The sequence below is a fragment of the Trachurus trachurus genome, assembly GCF_905171665.1.
Source record: "Trachurus trachurus genome assembly, chromosome: 15".
NCBI lineage: Eukaryota > Metazoa > Chordata > Actinopteri > Carangiformes > Carangidae > Trachurus > Trachurus trachurus.
Genome location: NC_139906.1, coordinates 22,224,349 through 22,246,047, shown reverse-complemented (window position 1 = coordinate 22,246,047; position 21,699 = coordinate 22,224,349). Strand labels below are relative to the sequence as shown.

General features: G+C 41.7%; 1 protein-coding gene across 1 annotated transcript in view; it reads left to right on the top strand.

Annotated features, from left to right (window-relative positions):
• The window catches only part of cdh23 (cadherin-related 23), a gene marked incomplete at both ends in the record, with an annotated part of 141,460 nt that overhangs the window by 40,739 nt on the left and 79,022 nt on the right, over positions 1 to 21,699 (top strand). Inside the window, 3 exons of the mRNA XM_083987632.1 lie at positions 15,299 to 15,493; positions 15,604 to 15,732; positions 18,758 to 18,836. Coding sequence (XP_083843758.1) covers positions 15,299 to 15,493; positions 15,604 to 15,732; positions 18,758 to 18,836 — 403 coding nt within the window. The remainder of the gene's footprint in view (positions 1 to 15,298; positions 15,494 to 15,603; positions 15,733 to 18,757; positions 18,837 to 21,699) is intronic.

Sequence of the window (21,699 nt, the reverse complement as noted above, 5' to 3'; positions counted from 1 at the left end):
ACTAAACTGAGCCACACAAACACTCAAATTACAAGTAAAATGCTCCAGTATTTCAGAAAAACATAAGCTACTGTATATCCACAATATTGCTATCCTTGCGGGTGGCTGAGTAATGATATATAGGCTTCCTGACATCTGACAATGTTGCAGCATTTCCTCAACATTGTTCTTGTAGTTTGATATGATTGCTTGGTGTTTTGTTGTTAATGAAGTTAAAACAGAGGGTTGTGCTCTGTGCGAGGCTGAGGGAGTTGACTGTATAGCTGTGAGATCACACAAGTAAAGCTTATGGCAATGGCACGTTTTAAGGCACATCTTCTTAGTCTATTTCTCCATGGATCAAGTCCCTTGGCATTTTCACAGTATTTATATAGTCCATTGACCCTTTTAGTAAGAAAAAAAACTGAGATGGAAAGCTTTCTTACCAATACCTTTAACTGTAGTAGTCAATTCAATCCTTGGACAGTATAATGTCAGGTTTGACGTTTAAGGCAGTCTGGGGCTCTGGGACCATCAGAGCATCTGCTTTCACCCTACTTGACCAAGACCAAAGAAATGGTTTGTTGTGGTTCTCCAAGCTGTAAGTGCCCTCATACAGACACTTCACCTCAAGTTCAAAAAAAGCTACAGGTTGCACCGTTAAATAAAACAAAATTTCACTTTCACTTTTACTATTGAGAGAGATTACTATCCCTAACAGGTAGAAAGAGGGTGCAGGGCTTAGCACTGTGGCCCGTCCTTGTACCCTCCCCCCGGGATCCACCCATCTGCCTTCTCTGTCTCTCACTGGCTGGGTGGATCCCTGCGGCATGCTGGACCTGATTACCTTTACATTTAAACAAACAGCCCCGGTTCTTTGGAGGCAGTCAGCCATGAGCTCTGACAGGGAGGCTGGGTTTAGGCAGTTGGTGGAGAAGACTGATCAGGAGATAAAGACATTATTTGTTTCTTTTCTCTACAGATAAAAGGCTCCATCTATACACACAGACACATCCTTGTACTTGTCCTCATGAGGACCCACCCAGTGGCTACAATGATTCCCTATCTCTTAAAATCCTTACTTTGACCATGACCACTACCTGAAATACTACTCTGACTTAAATCCCGGTTGCAACCTGTGTAATTCCAAATGCATGAACCTGAACTCTGAGCCTTCAGGCCATTAAACTGATCAATCTATCCATTGTCAAACGTCATACAGTAATTACTACCACCATTGGATGACCTTAAAACCTAACGGATCGTAATCACCTGCTGCTCAAATGACCCACAGTATAGCATTTGTGTTTGTTTAGAAATGAAGTACTGCAATTGTATTATTCACTGTTAATGTACAGTGTAGTATAATGTATAAAGTGCAACACACACTGACAACAACATTACAACAAAATGGTCTCTCTGAACAAAGTCCCAGTTCTAAGAGGCTAATGCAATGACTGAAAAACTTATCCTGACTAAAGCCCTATTCGCACAGGATTAGTATTACCTGGGGACCTCTGGTAATTTGTAATAATTGCTTAGGACGTCTGTGATCTTAATCCGTGCGAATGCGCCATGTCAGTAATTTGTAAAGTAAAAATTCCCCCGCAAATTACCTACTACAGTATACAGTATTTCACCAAGACCGACGTCCCGTGGTAAAATTAGTCCCGTGCGAATCTGCATCTTAGTAATTGTGGGGCATTTTTTGTTTTTGTTGTTTTTATTGCGCGCCTTTTCTACTTCTTCCCCGTTTGGAACCGTACTGTACGGGTTGAAACATGGAGGCTGCGGTGGAAATAATGAGCGGCATTTGTGAATGTTTTCCCACATGGTTGTGAACCATGTTCTCAAATTGTCGCTGGTACCGTGGCTTGCCCCACACAGCTATCAGTTGCAGGGTTTCCTCTCGGCTCCAATGCCTGTTCTTTTTCCGCGTTGCCGCCATCTCGCTTTCGCGCTGCACACGCGACAATGGATTGCGACGTGTGCGCGGTTTTGACATCACATCCGGGCCGAAATGTCAGTAAATTCGAGTAAAATACAGACTTCACTTATCCCGTGCGAATGCACCGCAAGAAACACAGACGTAGGGGTGGGGTGGGGGGGGGGGTATTTACAAATCACCAGAGGTCCCCAGGTAATACTAATCCCGTGTGAATAGGGCTTAAGAAATTGACTCCATCCCTGACCACCCTGTTCCACAAAGCATCAGACTGTTGATCTTGTAGGCTAAACCATGTTTGTTGGTGTAATGGTACTCCAGACATGTTATATTAGGCCATTATATAATCTGGATTCTATTGTGGCCAAAAATAAGCACTATATATCTGAGAAGAAAGTTATCCAAATCACAAAACACAAGAATAATATATGGAAAATAATATCTTGAAATATAAGTATATAAGTACATTATTATTATGGTGTAGACTACAATAATATTGTGTCAACACATTTAAGTGAAAGGCAGCAGTTTTATAGCACACTCTCATTCTATCATTCCTGGCCATTATCAAATGCAAACTCACACGTGCAAACACACATGTAAGGTTAGTGGTGTGGCCCAGGTTTGAGATACACACCTGAGGTCCATCAACTCACTCATATAATGAATACAGCCGCACAAAAACACATATTTATAGGCTGTCCTTGCCTTTCAAAAACAGCTCCTCTCGATGTCTGTTGGTGTGAGATCATTTTGTTCAGCTGAGTGCTTCCCCAGAAAATGGCCCTTCACTCAGCCAGGCCAGTGGATACACAGAGAAGCAGCATAAGACAAAATGGAAGAAGGTTATAATGTGAGATATTTTTTTCTGCCCATGTGTAGACTACACACAAAGACTTTCTCCATATTATGTCTTGTATTATGTAATCATGACCAGTTTAACAGAAATTCACTGGAAATAGGAGGTCAAATCAATTTCCAGGAAAGGTCTAACTACTATTGGAAAAGGGAGAAAATGAATGGCGCCATGTGAGAGAAGTCCATTCAAACAATATTGTCAATCCAGTGAGGAGAGCAATTGATTTTCTGACAAGACCAATCATAGTCTATTAAAACAGCTACAGTTCTTCAGATAGAACATATAGACATACATAAGATTGGGAATACAGATGCTTCCAGTCCACTATTATTAACTGTCATTTATAGATACATCTGTAAGTCCCTTTTTAAGAGTGGGCGTGTGCCTTTCACATCATTTAAGCTCACCTCATCATACAATGTCTCTTGTCATCAGCACAGAAATGTTCAGGGGTCGGAGGGATCAAGAGAAAGCGAAAAATACTGTTTGGAGAACTCACTGACTGGCTTTTTGTCACTAATGCACCTGCTGCTTTAGGGCTGTCTGGGACAGATGCAGAAATGTAGTAATGCAGCATTTCACAAATTAATAAAAAAAAAAAAAAAAAAAAAAAAACATTTAATCCATTCTTTTTGTGTGTCTTTTGAATTTTGACAAAACAAAAAAGTATTACATTTTAACAATATGATTTGGTGTAAACTCTTTGTCATTTAAGACATGACCTGGAGGTTGCACCTTACAAGCAGTTTTTTGTCCTTCATTGCCAGAGCTTGCATGCGATCAGGAGTTGGACTGATCCCTGGAGATCAGGAGTTGGACTGATCCCTGGACAGATATTTAGCATTTTTCACTCTTATTCAATCTCTTTCATCTGTTCATCTCAAAAAATACTATTTTTTAGGGTTGAGTTGATATGTTACTTCGAGAACTGGCATGACACTGAGGATTTTTTTCTGTATTTATCTCACAGTTAAAAATTGCATGGCTATCTTACTAATGTCTTCAAGTGTCACTAATCAAATTTACAGTCACGGTTACCTACTGTTAAACAGGAGTTTCAGTTTCATTTCCACCTTCACTCTCTCACTCTTAGACATACACGCTCAGAACTGGAGAATCAGTGCACATTTAATGAGCAGTGTAGCATACCAGCCACCCCTCAGTGTCAGAGCAAACCTCCCTACCAGCGGTCCCTCTTCCAGGAATACATCATTCCTGGAATTGGAGTTGTGCTTATCAGCAGGATAAGCATATCAACAAATTGCATGTTGTCACTCCAGTAGCCCATCTCTTAGTTCAAGCTCAGCTCAAGATACCACTCAACAATCAGGTTTGCAGTGGTGGCATCAGCCATCTAGCTTTACCACTTAGACTGTAAAGATTGAAGGGCTTTATGAGGTGGGTTTCATTACGCCTCCTCAGCCCCTCAGTGTCCAGTGCGTTATCATAGGTGTAGCTTTGCACAGCCATGTTACAAGTATAACCTGAGCGGAATTGTAACAACAAACATTTGGTCTCAGTGGTTTGTGAGCACTATGTTTAAAGTTGTTATCGCCCTGTGAGGGCTTGTTTTACTATGGATGGATATGAATGCATCAGGAACGCTCTTCCATGACATGTCTTTGCAAGAAATGTGTGTAGTAGTCTGTGTGTGCATAAGTGGCTTTATGCCACCTATTTGTTGGAACCCACTGTATAGGTGGCATACAGCAGCTTTGTGAGGACCAAAATGCTGGACCCCAGATATTTAAATAGCAAACTTTGGGACTTAAGACTTTTTTTTTTTGCATTAGGATTGTAATTAGGTTTAGGCCGGGTATATGTACTGTATGTGTGTGTGTAAATGCATTTGAGATCTGACCACACTGGGATGTGTAACCACATTCTTTTAGCAATGTGAATTCAGATGCCTCCAGGACCACCTCTACAACTGACTGTCCTTGGCCACAGACTAGCACCGTGTTTTTGCATAGAGCAGGGAGTTGAGAGTTTATCACAAGTGGTCTGTCAAGACACATGTGAAGTCATGTTTCAATGCCAGGTGTTAAGTGCCATACATAAAGCTATCCATGTGATCATATCACTCAAGACACATGTTAATACCAGGTCTGAACAGGGCCTCTGAAGGGATGTTTACAGAATTTGTTGGACATATTTGTAAGAACAGCTTAACACAATATAACACAACATCTGGCAAACTACTGCCTCTCCTAAAGTCCCTGTAGTCACAGGGTGCACAGCCAAACAACTACAAATTCCACTCTCACAGTACATGGATGTTTATTTGGAGACTAAAGTGCACGTTTCAAAGTAAGCTACCGTATAGCACTCTGACTCTTCAGTAGGGTATAAATCATTTTTGTATAATTTTCCTACTTACTGCTGAAGTCTCGCATATGAAGGACACTTAGTCTTGTTTCAATACCAGTGAATTATTGATAAGCTAATTTTCAAATGTGAAATATAGCTGTGTGTGTCACCTCTATGATTAATTTAAGTGTTCTCATGATTCACCTGCTTCAGCATCACTGCCAAAGCTGCACACTGTGAAATTGTCACCTATTTATATATTAGATTCTGTGTTATATATAGTTGTGAAGCTGCTATGTTCTCTATAGTATATTGATACGTACAGATGATTCTGATGTGTGTTTGTGATTCAGGCCTTTTTGGGTGTTAACTTTTTTGGGTGTTAACTTTTTTTTCCTTTCAATGGATCAATGACAGCCCATCCCTAAATCTAATAGCACTAAGCTCTTCTGCTGTGGACAGGATTATATTATTGTGTTTGAGGGTTTATTTTACCAATAGAAAGGCTAGCTATATAGAAGGGGAACTTGGGCGGCCTTTAGGCTGATTTTGGTTTTGCAGGGGCTGTGACTTTGATCAAAAAATATGTACAAGTGACACAAGTGACACATTTTGGCACAGAACTTGCTAAAACTATGTTGTTGTTTTTTCCAAAGTGGATTTTTGAGTCCTACGTTTGAAAAGGTTTTGGATTCTTCACTGTCACATGCAAATTGCATGTTGTTTTAGTCTGTTAAGAATGTAAATGACATGCAACAAGGCAGGGAATCAGAATGTTGAATTGTACCTGCAAGAAATGGCTGTAACAAGTGTTTGCTCAGAATGGTAATAACCATAGACATGACATGCTGTAATTGAAATTTCATCCAGGAGCAAGTAATTTATATCAACTTTTGACAGATCTACACCCATATTGTAGTTGACAGTGTTACTTAGCACTCCAAAAGCTTCCTAGATTGCTTTGAAAGAGCTTGTAGCCTGAATATGTGACAGTGGCTCATGAGGTAAAGTTGGTCGTCCATTTACTGGAATCCTGTTCCAGACCAGTCACTGTCGTTGTGTGTCTGGTAAGGTGTCCCAAGACAGGGACACCTGGTGGGTCTGGGTGGGGACTGGGCCTGGGTGAAGTGTCCCAAGACAGCTTTGCCTCGTGTGAATGTGTATGAATTTGGTGGTGATCAGAGGGGACATGCTTCTGTGACTACAGACAGAGCTTACCACCACCATTGTGAATTTGGTATGTATGAATGAATATAGTTTCTCCATAGCTCTTTGAGTGACATGATGAAAAGCACTATCCAAGCCATTATTTTTTTTTTTATGTGAGGTTAGACATTTATTTGTCTCACAATTAACACTACACTTAACACTATAGTCAGGAGCTAATATAGTTACTAGGTATTCTTTTAATTTGTGTAAAATCAAGAATAGTTATTTTTTCATATAGATAAAATAATTGAACACAAAATATTTTGTTGGTATGAAAAACTCACTAAACTTCTCTACAGCTACAAGGGTTCAGTTGTTTTTTTCAGATTTTCCAGATACTTAATATAATTTCAACTTCATACATGGAAATAAAAAAATAATGCCACAAAGGTAAAGCTAGCTAATCACAAACTAGAAACATTTTGCCTTTGACGGAAAGCTTTTTTTTTTTTTTTAAGTTAACATCTATTGCTCCTCATACTTCTCACTTAATTATTAGATCCTTTACTTTGCAATACATTCCCTGGCATAGGTCAGAATAATGCCAGTGGTAGAGTGACAAGGCTGCAGATGTGGGAGGCAGTCATGGAGGGACGGAGGTTGTAAGAGGCAAGAAGTGAAAGGGTTAGAGCTGGTACAATCACATACCTGCTGCGTTGGAAGCGGAGAGCAGACAGCCTGGGAGGAACTGAGAACCTTGCGAGAAGTGTAGGTGTAATCATAGCTCTATTGTAGTGAACAGCTGGGCCTCTGGAGCTGTCAGCAGCAGGGGGCCAAAGCCCCAATGCTGCCCCTGCAAATCATCATGTCTTTAACATTTCTGACAAAATAAGAGCAGAGCATTGTACTCAAAAGTCTGTCGGTTTGCCATGGCCTTTACCAGGTACTGTAGGACAAAAAGTCAACTCGACTTCAAATAACAAAAATGGCATGTCGTGACTGAATCGAGAGGTAACTGAGAAGAATGTCCATGAACATGGATAGTGCCAAGGGACAGCAAGTTAAAATGATCGGTGGATATTTATAAAACTATTACAAAATCAATGAGCTATCAGATCACAATGCAAGATCTCTGTCATCTACGGTACATATCTGATGGTATTTTATTCTTAAGTCTCTGTGTTCACATAATAACTGAACCGTATGCCTAGAAAATATCAGGTTGAACATGTGAAAACACAAAATCAATGCAGTGTCTGTGTTGTTGTAAATATCATAGATAAGCAAATCCTAAACTATTTAAGAACTTAAGTATGGCTGGGCATGCTGGCATAGATCTGGCACTTAGGGTTGTTTCTGGTCATTTTTCAGATGATGTATTAACTTACTGAGAGTTTGCCAAAAACGGTAATGATTATATTTACCAGTTATATGCACTTAGCCGATGAATAGAAGAACACTAAACAAACTGTAATGGAGACAAATCTACATTTCCTAAGAGGAAAGGGAAAGTGCAGCGTACAAATACTACTTATTTACCCTGCTTTTAACCAAAAAGTAGTGGCAGGCTATCAATGCAAGATGTTTATCATTTCCTTTTTTTTTACATTTCACATTCTGGCTGATAATGACTATTAAGTGCTGGGTAGAATGCAGAGAAATTCAAATGTTATATTTCATATCTCATTGTCCCCTCTCACTAGGCTGTCAATAGCACTGTATGTGCCCACTGAGTTGTGTAATTTTTTTTTCTTTGACAAATCATACACTAATTTGGGGCTTTTAGTTTTTGCACCCGAAGAGGATAATTTGCCTTCACACTTTCAGTGAATTTGGCCTCAGTACTTCCAACACTAGAGTGACATAATGAATTAAACTAAGTCATTGTTGGACAGAGCATTGTCGCACACTCTGACAACCACTCTCTCAAGGACTCCCTAGAGCAGAGAGCTGATGTTTAACCACTGGAATCCATTACACTTACTGCTCCAGTCCTCAGTGGACTCTAGCTGCTGTCATTACTCAAGGTCCCAGAGGGATGCTGGGCCATGTAGTCCCGAGGTGTGGCTAGCATTGACGCTCCAGGGCCCCAAAAGTCCCCTTGTTATGTTAAACCTAAAATGTAGCCCACAGCAATATAAGAATTTCACTGCTGCCTTCAACACAGACGGTAAAGACGGCTGTGTAAACCCCTCTTTATAATACAGCAGAGGTACAGTTAAAAGAGAATGGGGAGTCCCCTCTTTATTAGAGATGGCTGTTAGTGACAGATTTTCCTGTTCTTATGCTCATAACTGTGTTGCGCCTTTTTTCTTTTCTCTCACTGGGTGTCTTCCTCTGAGTCTTTTTCATACTTGTAACTTGCATTCTGTCATATTTTGTCTATTATTCCCCATTTTGTGCCTGGAGAGGATTTGAAAAGTAATCAGACTCTTTCACTCTGTTTTATCACTTCCATTTACTCAAACTACAAACATTATCCCAAGATTGAATTGGACAGCTAAAGTATCAACTACAGAAGATACAGGAAGCTGCAGACCCTTTGTTCATTGTCCAACCAACAACCAATAATTCACAGTTCTTCCTAGAAATCTATTTATTGTCCTTGATTCTGCTAATATCCATCAAAAATTAAATTAAATTAGTAGTGAGTTAGTATACTGCATGTTGGTCTTCAGTTGACTTCAACTGTTTTCATTGCTGCAGAGATAACTGTCCCTCTGCTGGGCTCAGCCATCTCTGCACAGGATCTCAGTTGACTTGCTGGAGTGGTCACTGGGTCCAATCCCGTTCTTCCCTATTGTTTGAACTTGGCTGAAGGACCAGAATCATCAATCATGATGCCTGCTGTGTTCCTAAGAACATTTATTAATTGTGTAGTGACTTACACTCTTCTATGGATCTGTGTATCTGGGATGTCTACTGAGAGTCCGTGGGACACTGTTTATACAGTATGTCGCCGCAAGTGTGCAACACAGTGGCACACCAGTGAACAAGTAATTTCCTGCAATGAGCTTATTTGCTTGACTTGGCTTGCTTCAGTATTTGACTCACTGTGCACCTCAGTGGGGGGAGAGGTGCAGAAGATGGTGTAGTAACATGATTACAGCACTAAAACCTTGATGCCAATAATCAGTTTGTTTCTGGTCACTTTTTGTAGTACTATCATTCTCATGTAATCCTCACTCAGATCAGGAAACTGCCTGTATTGATATTTTTTTATATTGATATTTGTAGCTGACATGTGATCATACAGACAAAAAGCTTAAGGTTGTCATGCAGAAGGTATCTGGCCATCATGCAGACTGATGTTGTCACTATCCAGCCACACTCTGGGGATGTGCTGGTAAAATCTTGTGCTGGCAACGCCAGTCTGTTGCACAATATCGATGAGATATTTGTCGAACAATCAAACCTAGACTCTCCTAAAATACTCCTTCAGGACTGTTAGTTTCTTCCCCATTGTCTCATCCAAAACACCAAGTAGCTATAGCAAAGCTTATGGTAGTGTTAATTTAAAACTCATAACTAATCAGTGCAGAATCATGTTTGTTACAAGGACATGAAACAGGTAGACTCAAATTAATTTCAGAAATTATGAGATACAATATGGAAAAGCACATACATTTTAATTCTATCATTTTATTCTAGCTTCACTGTACACTGTGGCTCTTTGTATGAAAAATAAACCAAGGCACTGGCACACATGGAATACATTGTGATCGGCATTTCTTCAAGAAGTCCAAAGTGAATTCATACTAAGAGAGACATTATCTGCTCCAGGCAGTATACTTGAGCTACTGTATTCATATTTTGACGTCCCAGACATAGGTTCTTTGCAGAAAAGCCCTTTGGATTCCCAAACTGTCAGTGGGTCATGACAGTCTTGTGTTTAAAATGTATGTGGCAAAAATGTGCATATATTGCATCACTGTGATGAGGGATCACTCATGGCAAAATTTGAATTAATTACAACACGATGTGTGAACATGCTCCCAAAAAGAGAATGTTCTTCCTTTAAATCTCTTGTCTTCCTGTACTGTATATAGAGTACAATATGTCTCCTCTGCTCTCCTTCCATAAGTAGTAGCTCTCAGAGGGAGAAGAGGGTGATTCCTGCAGTGCACTTCAGATAAGATACAGCAGGAAACGCTCTTCATCCCTCTCCAACAGTCTCACCACTTAACATTCGACTTCCCAATGGAAATAGTGCCCATTTATTCAAAAGCTACTGAGCACTGGCAAGGTGTTTATGCAGGAATATGAGCCGTGGCTAAGCAACTGGCTGTTGCACCAGTGAAGGAATGGAGAGTGACACATACAATGCATGTCAACTATCATTCAGTAGCACACAGTTAAATGGCCACTGGCCACCTCGGTCCTTGCTGGGTATTGTTTATTGTCTTGCTTGTTTATGGAGAAGTGATTGGACAGTCTTATAGGCTATTAAAATCGGAGGGATTCACTGTCTAGCATTTTGCGCCTGGCCACACATATTGACTTGTAATTGGCATCACACGGGTCCAATCAATGTCTGAATGGTGAAGCTATTGAGACCTAGACAGGTAGAGAAGGCCAAGCAGAAGACTGTATCTGAACCAGTGAGTGGATTACAGACAGGTTTGCAGTGGTGGACTGCTGCTGGAATGCAGACAAATTCATCATGAGGGCCTGATGATCCAAGGCACCTGTTTAAATAGGTTGCTTTATTGTTTTTCTCTTAGTATTAGAATATACTGTTTATGCAAACAGCACAGTCTGACCTCCAGAGTCATCCTGGGGGAATAAATGGGAAATAAGAAGATAAGAATGCATTAGGTGAATGGGAAATGGTTATGTTGTGATTCTGTGAGAAGGCATCAGAGTCTCCAGAGTCTAATAAAGCTCAAAGATAATCTTCAGCCGCACACATCCACCCTGGACCTCTGAAGAGCCACACTGATACACTCAAACATGCTGCTGAGAGTTGGTCATCTGTGCTTCTCAGCAAAGCTGAGTTGCTGCTGCTTGAACTGCTTTGAACACTGTGGCACTGTAATCTCAGCGATCAAAGCTGGTGTTTGCCATGTGCTTATGTATTGGAATAAGAGTGTATTAGGTTATTTACTGAACCTTGTGGCATATGACACCAGGCGTTGTTAATGACTCATTGTTTCACAGGCTGCTGTGCAGGGAGATAGACACCGGGAAGCTTTAGGGGAGAAAAGGATACATCATATCTCACTCTCAGCCAGATGTCATCCACATTCACTCTCCCTCGTTTCAGAAATAGGTACACGAACACACACACACACACACACACACACACACACACACACACACACACACACACACACACACACACACACACACACACACACACACACACACACACACACACACACACACACACACACACACACTGCCCTAATGCTCAACTATTGACTGCCTCCTTGACATCAAAGCAAAGTTGACATAGCAGACACCCATGCCACACACATTTACTCAAGGGTGCACTCACAAACAAGCAAAAGCAAGAATATTTAATTAATTCACCTTCAACTCTCGGTTTGATTTTGTGCATTTTTATCCATTTCATGTGTGCCTGTACTTCAGTGTCATGCAGCAGGCTGTGGGGTACCTTTACAGGTGTTTCCAGCTCTCTCATAAGTAGACAACTTGACAAGCATAATAAACATATCAGAGAAATGCAGCTTAGATGTTTATTCAAATGCAGTTATTGTTGTGGAGGAGTGGATTAGTAACTCTGTTCCTTCACTCGGCAACTATCGCTCAGATCTGCTCCAGCTACACTCAGACTGTTGCAGCGACAGTGACCAAACCACTGCAGAAAGTGACCAATTTATCAGACTGCTGAGTCTAGCTGATGTTTTTGGATGTTTTCTCCCCTGCCCCATGCTTTCCCTTCAAATTGTAGAGACAGCATTCAATTTTAAAATGGCTGGTGGAGGTTTGTGATTTACCCACTTAAATCTACAGTAAATATTCTTAACAATAACTTTAAACCTCTTTATTGTCATTTAAAATGCCTTAACGTCCTATGCATCAGTCTCAGACATTGCATGTGCACCTGTCTACATCAGACCATTCAGTCGGGTCCCAACTCCAAGGCTAAGAAACTGAACCCTGTGATATCTGTTGCTCCCCCTGGCATCTGTTGCTCTTCGTCTGCCCCTGCAGCTGCACTACATGGCTCTCTCTTTCCTCTTTCTGTCCCTCAATTCCCATGTGGCAGTCTGGCTTAATCTGGTTCGACAGACCCGTTTCCAGCACTGCTCAAGCATGCATAGAGACCAGTGGGAGAGAGTTAAAGGGGGGAAATCGAGGAAGAAGAACATCAGAAGCAGGGAGACTGAAGAGGGCTGTAATAGCCGACTGTGGCAGCGGTAATGTAAAGTCATATAGGCAGACACTTAGCCTTACCCTGCTCCCATGTAGTATGTGTTATCTTGGTGAGGGCCTAATGTCCTTGAGCATCAGCAGGGTCTCACACACACTAATTACTCATTACTGAACAAATTACAAATACATTAAGTCCGTATACTCGCACCTCGTTTACACTTGGTAGTAAAATGTGATCTGCATGTTATCCAGATAAAGAATGATCTGATCTTGCCTTTGCATTTATCCCTGGTATTTTTAATGTGTTCTTTAATCATCATGAAGATCAGATCTCTCTCCTCTGAAGCAAAAAATTCTACGTGAGTTATTTTAAAAATGGGCAAGTTGTCCTATAGACCTTGCGTTTATGTTATTATCACCTTTAGCTTTATGATAAGCCATCTTTACATCTATAGATGCTTTATTTTCCATTGGCATTGCAGCCTGGTCTGGGGCCAATCTTATTCTACCATTTGTTTTGGAATGACTTTGTAACTGGACCTTTTTCCGTTGAACTGTCCGGTCTTGCTTGGACGGCACTGTCGCCCTTAACACCAATAAGCCTCTTGTTCCCTGATGGCTCTGTGGACATCAGTCTTCAAATGCCTCCAGCCACTGGAACTGTTCCCTTTTTCTTAGAATGTTCATTAATTGAACTAATTTCTCATGCAAGGAGTGCTCAGTGGCATTTACGGTCAAAGGTCAAAGGGAGAGTCCAAACACAATGTAAGCCAGGCTACTTTCAGAAATGGTTGAGCAGATGGAGTACATATTGAACATTTCGATACAGGGGTAAGGCGTCCAGAATCAAATTGCATTTAATACCAGGTGTGAACATGTGTCTCATCCCACATGATCGCACTGTCCAAACAAACATAAACATGCTCTAACTCACATTTTTCAAGACTCTAACACAATGAGACAAGACAATAGCACAAGTGGTATGTCCACACACAGGTACACACACACACACACACACACATGTAAATACGCCTCCACACTCCCTTGACACCAGCACAGACAGACTGTGGGGTCAACTGCTTGCTTACCGTGTCACTTTGGCTTTGGCTCAGAGCCTAGCTTAGTTCAACATCATGACCCTCCCATGTGGCCACTCTCTCTCCATGCAGTAAACAAGCCCACACACTCTTGACTGTGTGTGTGCACAGGTGAGTGTGTGAGTGGCAAAATGAGCAAAAGGGAGAGAACAGTGGCCTTATGCCATTGTGTTTCTTCCTAGTAAAATACCTGGATGTTTCCCATCCTCCTCCACAACCTTTTTTCCCCTTCTATCTCCAGGCATTTTTGCTTCTTATTAATTGTGTGTGTGTGGCTGTTTTGAGATAAAATTCCAATTAATGAGGATGTCCCTGAAACATACAGACAAGCAACACCTGGGGACTCTTTATATGGCCTTCTCTTTCTTCCTCTTGCCAACTTTCGATGCTGACTATGACCGAGACAAACAGTACTCTGGAATTGTACAACCTTTCTGCCCAGTTAATATTCCTTAACTCGTGGCCTTTGGATATCTGAAGCAATTCTTGGGGTCAACACATAGAGGCAATGCTTGAATTTATAGACAACAAAGTTACAAATATTTTCTGACAGTGGAATATCTCTAAGTAATTGAAGTTGCCCTATGCTGAGAGCAAAATCTGTTTTATCAGAGGAACTCACAAAGTGACGCTGCAGCAGACAAGAGCAGACAAGATTTCACTCTGCCTAACTCAGATGCCATAAATCTGTCCTGTGCACCCAAATTAAACTCTGCTGCCAGTTGGGTGTTGTCACTCTTCTGAAACCATTTTCATGCACAGGATGTGAAAAGTTTAGCTCAAAATAGAAATGTAGTCATCATCTTTTCAACCCCTATTTGCGCCCAGGTGTGGGTTGGACCAATACACGGAGAGATAGCACCATGATTTCATTAGTCCTCTGTCAAACTAAACTCAAGAGAAATTTCAACATTTTTTTACAGCTGCAAAACAGACATAATATGTTCCAGATTTCCTGCAAATCATGCCGCATGGTCCAGTAGTTTTGCAGCGGGAGCTGATATGTGGTTTCAACATTTACCTCATTATCTGATGCTGCTGCTCTGAAACTCTGCTCAGCCTGAAACCATACAAAACCTCAAGGTGTGACTGAATTGTTTCGTGCGAAGCTCTTCCTTTAAGGGAGAAGTGTACAACCTGTTTCTTGTATCCACGATGGTAAATGATAAAAACATGCCTGTACAATTTACCATTTTTGAGCCACTGAAACACTGCTGAGTCAATGATTGGCCAAAGCAGTTATCTTAATCATTGCTTATATTTATTAAGATTAAGCATTAATTCATACAGTAGTTATTTGCAGTAATGACTGCAGGGCATGGATATACACAGCCCCAACCAGGATGATGTGTTCCAATAATTATGATTAATATTAAAGTGTCCTCTGTGCCTCTGTAGTTAAGGCTTCTGTATAAAGCTACATAAAGGTCTGAGGTTCAGTCTTACCTTTAGTATATTAGTATTCATCCTCAACATTTATGACTGTAATGAGAGAAAAAAATTCAAATTCTACCACAGTGTTAATCATGTTATTTACTTGGATCATGTTTACCTTGCTGTTGGCTTGCTTTCAAAGCTTATGTGTGTGTGTGTGTGTTTTTTGAATGTGTTTTTCAGAACACACCAGTAGGAAGATCAGTGTTTATGGTGAACGCGACAGATCCGGACCAGGGCACAGGAGGCAGTGTTCTCTTCTCCTTCCAGCCGCTGTCTCCTTTCTTTGCAATTGATGGGGCCCGTGGCACCGTCACCATCGTTCGATCACTGGACTATGAAACAACTTCAGCCTATCAGCTGACTGTCAATGCCACGGTCAGCACACACAGAGCATCACATCTGCTTTCTGCTTTAACACAGATCCAACATATTCCTCCAAATGAATGCACATGAAAATACTGTTATTTTGTATATTTTTCCGTCAGGATCAAGACAAACTGAGACCTCTGTCCCGGCTTGCCAACTTAGCTATCACTATCACTGATGTCCAGGACATGGACCCCATCTTCACCAACCTGCCCTACAGTACCAACATAGAGGAGGACGTCCCCCTGGTCAGTAATACTTTCCCACACTGCCATACCTTGTGTCCTCTTCATGCAGCTTTTATGTGAATCCCCCTAATCTGTCCATTTCTCCCCCAACTTTCCTTCTAACCCATCCTTCTCTCCTGCCCTCTCCCCTTATCTTTCCCCTCATTGTTCATCTCCAGCTCCTCCTGTCCCATGTTCAGACCTCTCTTTTATTATTCAGGAGATGTTTGGGGTCGGTGCAAGAGAAATATGGTTAAAAAAAAGGCCTGAGTTATTATGAGGGCAAGATGTCTCACCTCTCATCCTCCTTCCTTAGACCCCTCCCCCTCCAGGAATCCACACACCCAAACTCAGCTCCAGGCCCCCTGCATACAGCACTGCAGGTGTTGGAGACTGTAATTACTGTGGGAGATTTACACCCCTGCTTCAGGGATGCGAGGCCTCTAGCAAAGGTCACTGGGGCTACAGGATTTATCTCACCATGCTGCCTCATGTGCTCACACCGCTTCATGCGTGCAAAGTGTAAAGTCTGTGTATCACAAGAAGTACAGCGGGGTCTCCAACTGACCTTACCTTTGTCTGTATTTCAAGTAGTGTCAGATACACTATGTGTTTGTTTCCCTGTATACCCCTGACTCAGTCCTGTGAGCTCGGTTCCCAGGTGGCTAATGGGAGTATTTCCCTGTAAAAGGGCACTTGTGTACTCCTGTGTGTAATTGTCTCTCTACAAGTATGAATTACACACAGGACTATACTAGTGTCCGTCCTTATTTCTGTTCTCTCTCAGTATCCTGTTCTCTTTCAGTCCCCCCCCCCCCCCCCCCCAACAAACTCAAACACCCATCCACCCATCCCTTGTCCCCTGGACTGCTCACACCGTAGTAGAAATGTCAAGTGATACATTTGCATGCATATTAACGGGGCGTGACGGAGTCGACGCTCGGTGTCTCCCCAACTCTCTGATTCATCAGCTGTCACCAGGAAGGTCACAATAGGAGGAAGGAGATAGGGGTAGGGGGAGGTGTGAGGGGGTAGAAAGAGAAAAAAAAAGTGTTGGGGTGGAATGAGAAAAGGCAACAGGACAGAGTAAAAGCAATGTGCAAAGTTAGCTGAAGACTTGAGAGGAGGCGGTTAAAAAGAGTGGCATTATGCAGGATCACAGAGATGATATTGGTGAGTGGATTCCAGATTTCTCACAGCAGCGGAGCAGCGTTAAGTCTCGGTAAAACTGCCTTGAAGTGTTGTAGCTGTTGCCTCTAACCATAGGGGGCAGTGTATAATCCTATTACATGTAAGAGGAGGTCATGGCAGGCATGTAACCAAAATCTGTTACTAAGCTTCTTTGACCCTACAACAGATACAGTCTAACTACAGCGCTAAAAGTGAAATACAGAAATATAGGCCAGCAGTGGCACTGCGGTCATACACACACATTTCCAATGGCCTCGCGTTGTATTCTAACGGGCATGTGTCATTTCCATTAGCCCGTGTTTGGTGGTGATAAGCCGAGGGCGTACAGTGACAGAACGAGTGTCAACTGTTCTCAAGGCCCATGACATTTACACGTAAAGGGATATCAAACTTGGATCCCTGTCATAGGTCATTTCTCAAAGGTGTGAGTGCACACACACACACAACGCACACACAGAACCCCTCTATTTCTTCCTCAGCCTCTCTCAGTTCCTGTTTGTTTCTCTGTGTCGCTCCTTCTCTTTTTCTAGCCGATCAACCCGTCATCCATAGAAAACTCTGACAAAAGAGGAGAAGAATGTATTTTTTTTTTCAGATGAAATCACAGGGCAGGGTTTTTAGCTGTTATAGCTGTGGATCCATGCTGCTTGGACTGACGTTTAAGCCCCTTCTAGGACAAACACAATTTGGCTGTCAAATCAATGAGGGGAAAGAGAAAGACAGAGAATGGGTTGGGGGGTAATGCACTGTATAGCTAGAAATGAAAGGATGAAGAGGGGGAGAGATGTGTAAGTGTGTGCGTGTGTGTGCGTGTGTGTCAGAGAGGAGGGGGATTGTATTTTTGACGGCTGATTGAACATATTCTACTTGTGTGGACAGCTCGAGAATATTGCTCATATTACTTCAGCATCGCTTCTTCTCCTCATTCGCTTTCTCTGCCCCTCATTTCTCTCTTAGTCTGTCCCTAAATCTTTTGCGTGTGCATGTTTCCCTCTCAGCCAGTGATTGGTGTGAATCAGTCTGGCTAAAAGGCTTGTAATTGATTCTGCTGTAATTGGTCAATGACAGGAGATGCTTTGGCAGAAATGGAGCATAAACACGCCTCAGACACAATTTGCAGGATCAATGGGAGGCGCCTTGCTTGGGTGTGAGAGAGAGAGCTAAAGGGGGAGAGGAATAGGAAGTAGGGAGGGTCTCTCCATCTCACACTGCAGCACAGGGGTTTTTAAGTATCACCACCGTGTCTGATTGAGGCACTAAGGCTGAGAAAGCTCAGCGGATCAAAGACTTTTCAAATAGGTTTCTCTCTCTTTCTTTTTCTGATTTCTCTTTTTTTTCTCAACTGCCAAACTGTGGTTGTGTCGAGTTGTAGACTCATTGGCACAGCTGGAGTGTTTTGAAACAATGAATGGAGAAATAAACCCCAATGAAATTATTAAAAAAAACCTTTTTTGTTTTTTCTCCTTGTAGAAATACAGTAGGTTTTAGAAACACACCGTCTTCCTCTGTGGGAGAATAGCCCTCATCCTACAGTAGGTCTTCTCCTGACAATGTGTATATGAGTAGGAAATGATCTCCAAGTTGGTCCCCCAGATGTCATTAACTAATTCAAGGCCAAAAAGCATTTTTTCGATATCATTACGCTGAAACTAATATACCGTAATTCTCTGTGTATCAGAGACCAAAAATGATGAAATAAGAAATTGATTATTTAATTTGCCAATACCCATTTACTTTTACACAAGGTTTCTTGTCATCGATAATAGACTAGAGAATTAGCCAAAAACACAGCTGTGAACTCTACAGTACATGCAGCATATTCAGCATTTTTGTGTGTGTGTGTGTTTCTCTGCAGGGATATGAAGTGCGGAAGATAACGGCCATTGACCAGGATCTGGGCCGACCGAGAGGCATCGGCTACACCATCATCTCAGGTCTGAGTCACAAAATCAATCTGACATCCACAGCACAGAGAGGGGAATCGATCACTTCTTATCATAATCCCACAGCTATAATAGACAAGTCTCATCAAGCACAACAGTCAATACCAACAGAGAGCATCGCCTCAGAATTGGAGAATAGGCCTGCCTGTATGCAGTTATTAATCACTGTTTGGTTCACTTGTGTAGTAGTCAGGCTTCATTTAGTGTTATCATTCTCAAGTTGGCTCATGCTGTCAAAAGGGGGATTATAATTTGTCTAAATGACACATTTTACCCTTGGCAGAAGAGGGTGATCTTATGATTTTCTCTTGTTGCGTGCTTGTGTTGTTTCGATTGTTTTATTACATATGTCACATAAGCTGTTGGGTTAAGTGCGCTGTGACAAAGCATCAGTGGTAATGACCACCGTATTGGTTCTTCCCCCTAAAATCTATAATCTGTGTTGCTGTTATTTGACCATAGAGTTTTGCTTTAATGGAAAGAGGAAGCTACAGTTTGCATGGTGCTGATAAGGCTGTAGCAGTGATGCTGCTTTAATACTCCTGAACTGAGTTTTCTTACCTCTGCCAAGGATGTGATGATGCCAGTGTCTGCCAGTGTGCCAGGAGGATATCTCAAAAAGGAGCTCTGTGTTAGATTCTGGTGATGATCCAGATGTAGAGTTTTAACAAATAGACTACCGTAGCTTGCTTTATCGCCTTATCAATGCAATGACATGATACAGATTGACGCTGGTAAGTTTGCAGGATAAAGAAATCATTACAAACTTTTAATGACAAAAATTGTATCTTGGAGAGTCTCAGCAAGTGGCAGAGAAGGCAATGATTCTGTTCATATTTGTCTGCTTGCTATACTGCGTTTACACATAGCCACACTGTTATTTTCTTGAACGCTGAGTTCTGTTCAAGGTTTCATGTGTTTACCTGACCACACTTGTGTTACCAAGAGAGCATTCCTCATTAATCTCCCTCTTCTTCAGATTGTCCCAGGTCTGGGAAATTGAACTTTCTGTGCACTCCAGTGCCCTGACTGTGGTCACTGCTGCAAAGAATAACCTAATTTGCAAAGCTGTGAAACTCAAAGTTGTGTTGCACTTGCACAGCCAGATGTGAAAACACTGAAATGCTGCAAGGTACAAGCTACAATAAGCACAGAGAGAGAAATAAACACAGTGAGTTGATATTCACAGGAGATTCACAGTTTACATACACTTTTAACTGGATTCTGTCAATGCTCAGATTAATGCAGCTGTCGTGTTTATACTGTAACCAGGTTATCTTAGTCACTGTAACTCAATGAACACAGCTCAATAACATGACAGTGACAATAACTCCTGCCGTAGCATCCACAGAATGTGGCACCATCTGTTTTGCTTTGTGTTGTAATTGTGCACACAAAGGTCAGAGCATGAAATGGATGCAAAGTGAGTCCTTCTATGTTCCCTCTTTTATTTTGCAGTACTGATTTTATCCTCATGGCAGCCAGACATCCTTTTTGACATTTACTTGATGATCAAATAACTCCAGTGATTAGAAAAACTCTTTAATTCAAATTAGCTCTTGAATCTTGGTGCTTGCAGTGCCTAAGCTTTTATGTGCATTAAAGCTATACTGAATAATTAATAAATTGTATTATTTTTTAGCAAGAATTGTTCCAGGAAACGTATATAATTATTTCTCTTATTTTTGGGAGGGTTTATTTGATTCAGATGTCTTCTGTTTGTTCTTGTCAACAAGAACAAATGATCATGAGAGTTTCTTTAGCTTCCCTTTAGCGTGGATTTTTCTTACCTCTCCTGGTAAACCCCATTTTCTTATTAAGATAAAAAACACTAACACTTTTGACTCTGCGGTCCATGCACAATACAACTTTAATACCCCCGTAGGGTGTTTATTTTCACCACAATCAACGTTTCGATCCTGAGGGAGGAAAAATCCCTTGTAGATCCTTCAGGACTGAAACATTGATCTATGTGGTGAGAATAAACACCCGCTGGGAGGATTATAGCCGTGTGTGGACTGTATCCTTTAAACTCTGCATGCCCCCTGTTGAGCCCTGAATGGCCAGGATGGGAGGACATCGGTGCTTCTAGTATTGCCAGCTGGCTGATAAGGGCTGGCACTGCTTGATAAGCCTGGTGCACCATGGGAATTTTGGGTGATAAAGATATTCATTGTTCTGCCATCTGCTGAGTCACCGCCTGACCTCACTGATGAACTAAGGAATTTGACCCCGTGTGTGTGTACATGCATGTGAGCATGTGCGCAGTCATGTATTATTTGTGAGTGTGTACGCTCCGATGCGCGTATGCACTTGATTGCCGTACACTCAGGACACAGAGTCACACAGGCTGGCCCATTTCTTCATAGAGCTCACCACAAACACTCTGCTCCCATTCACTGCACACACCTACTCAGTCTTACTTACCGTCTGCTGCCACATGCTGTATTGTTGTGTGTTGTGTTTGTTGCAAAGTTGAAGGGCTGAGTTAAGCTCTAGAGGAGAAGAGCATTAAAAAGACATTAATTAGGTGGTGCGATGTATTCCCAGTCGTTGCAAAATCAAGAGTTATAGCACCGCACTAAGCCCTTATGGAGATGGAGCCTGTAGGCTTGATAAAATCATTATGAGTTTGATAGATAATGGAAGTTGAAGGGTGATGCAGCGCCAGGAGACAAAGGTGGGAGGGTAAGGTTGTCAGATGATGCATTGTGTGTGTGTGTGTGTGTGTGTGTGTGTGTGTGTGTGTGTGTGTCTGTAGGTGCACGTGTTTTTGTCTTATTTTGTTTGTATTTTGCTGTGTGTGTGCTTGTACGTGTGTACTTGCACATGTGTCTCTGTCTATTCAAGCCTG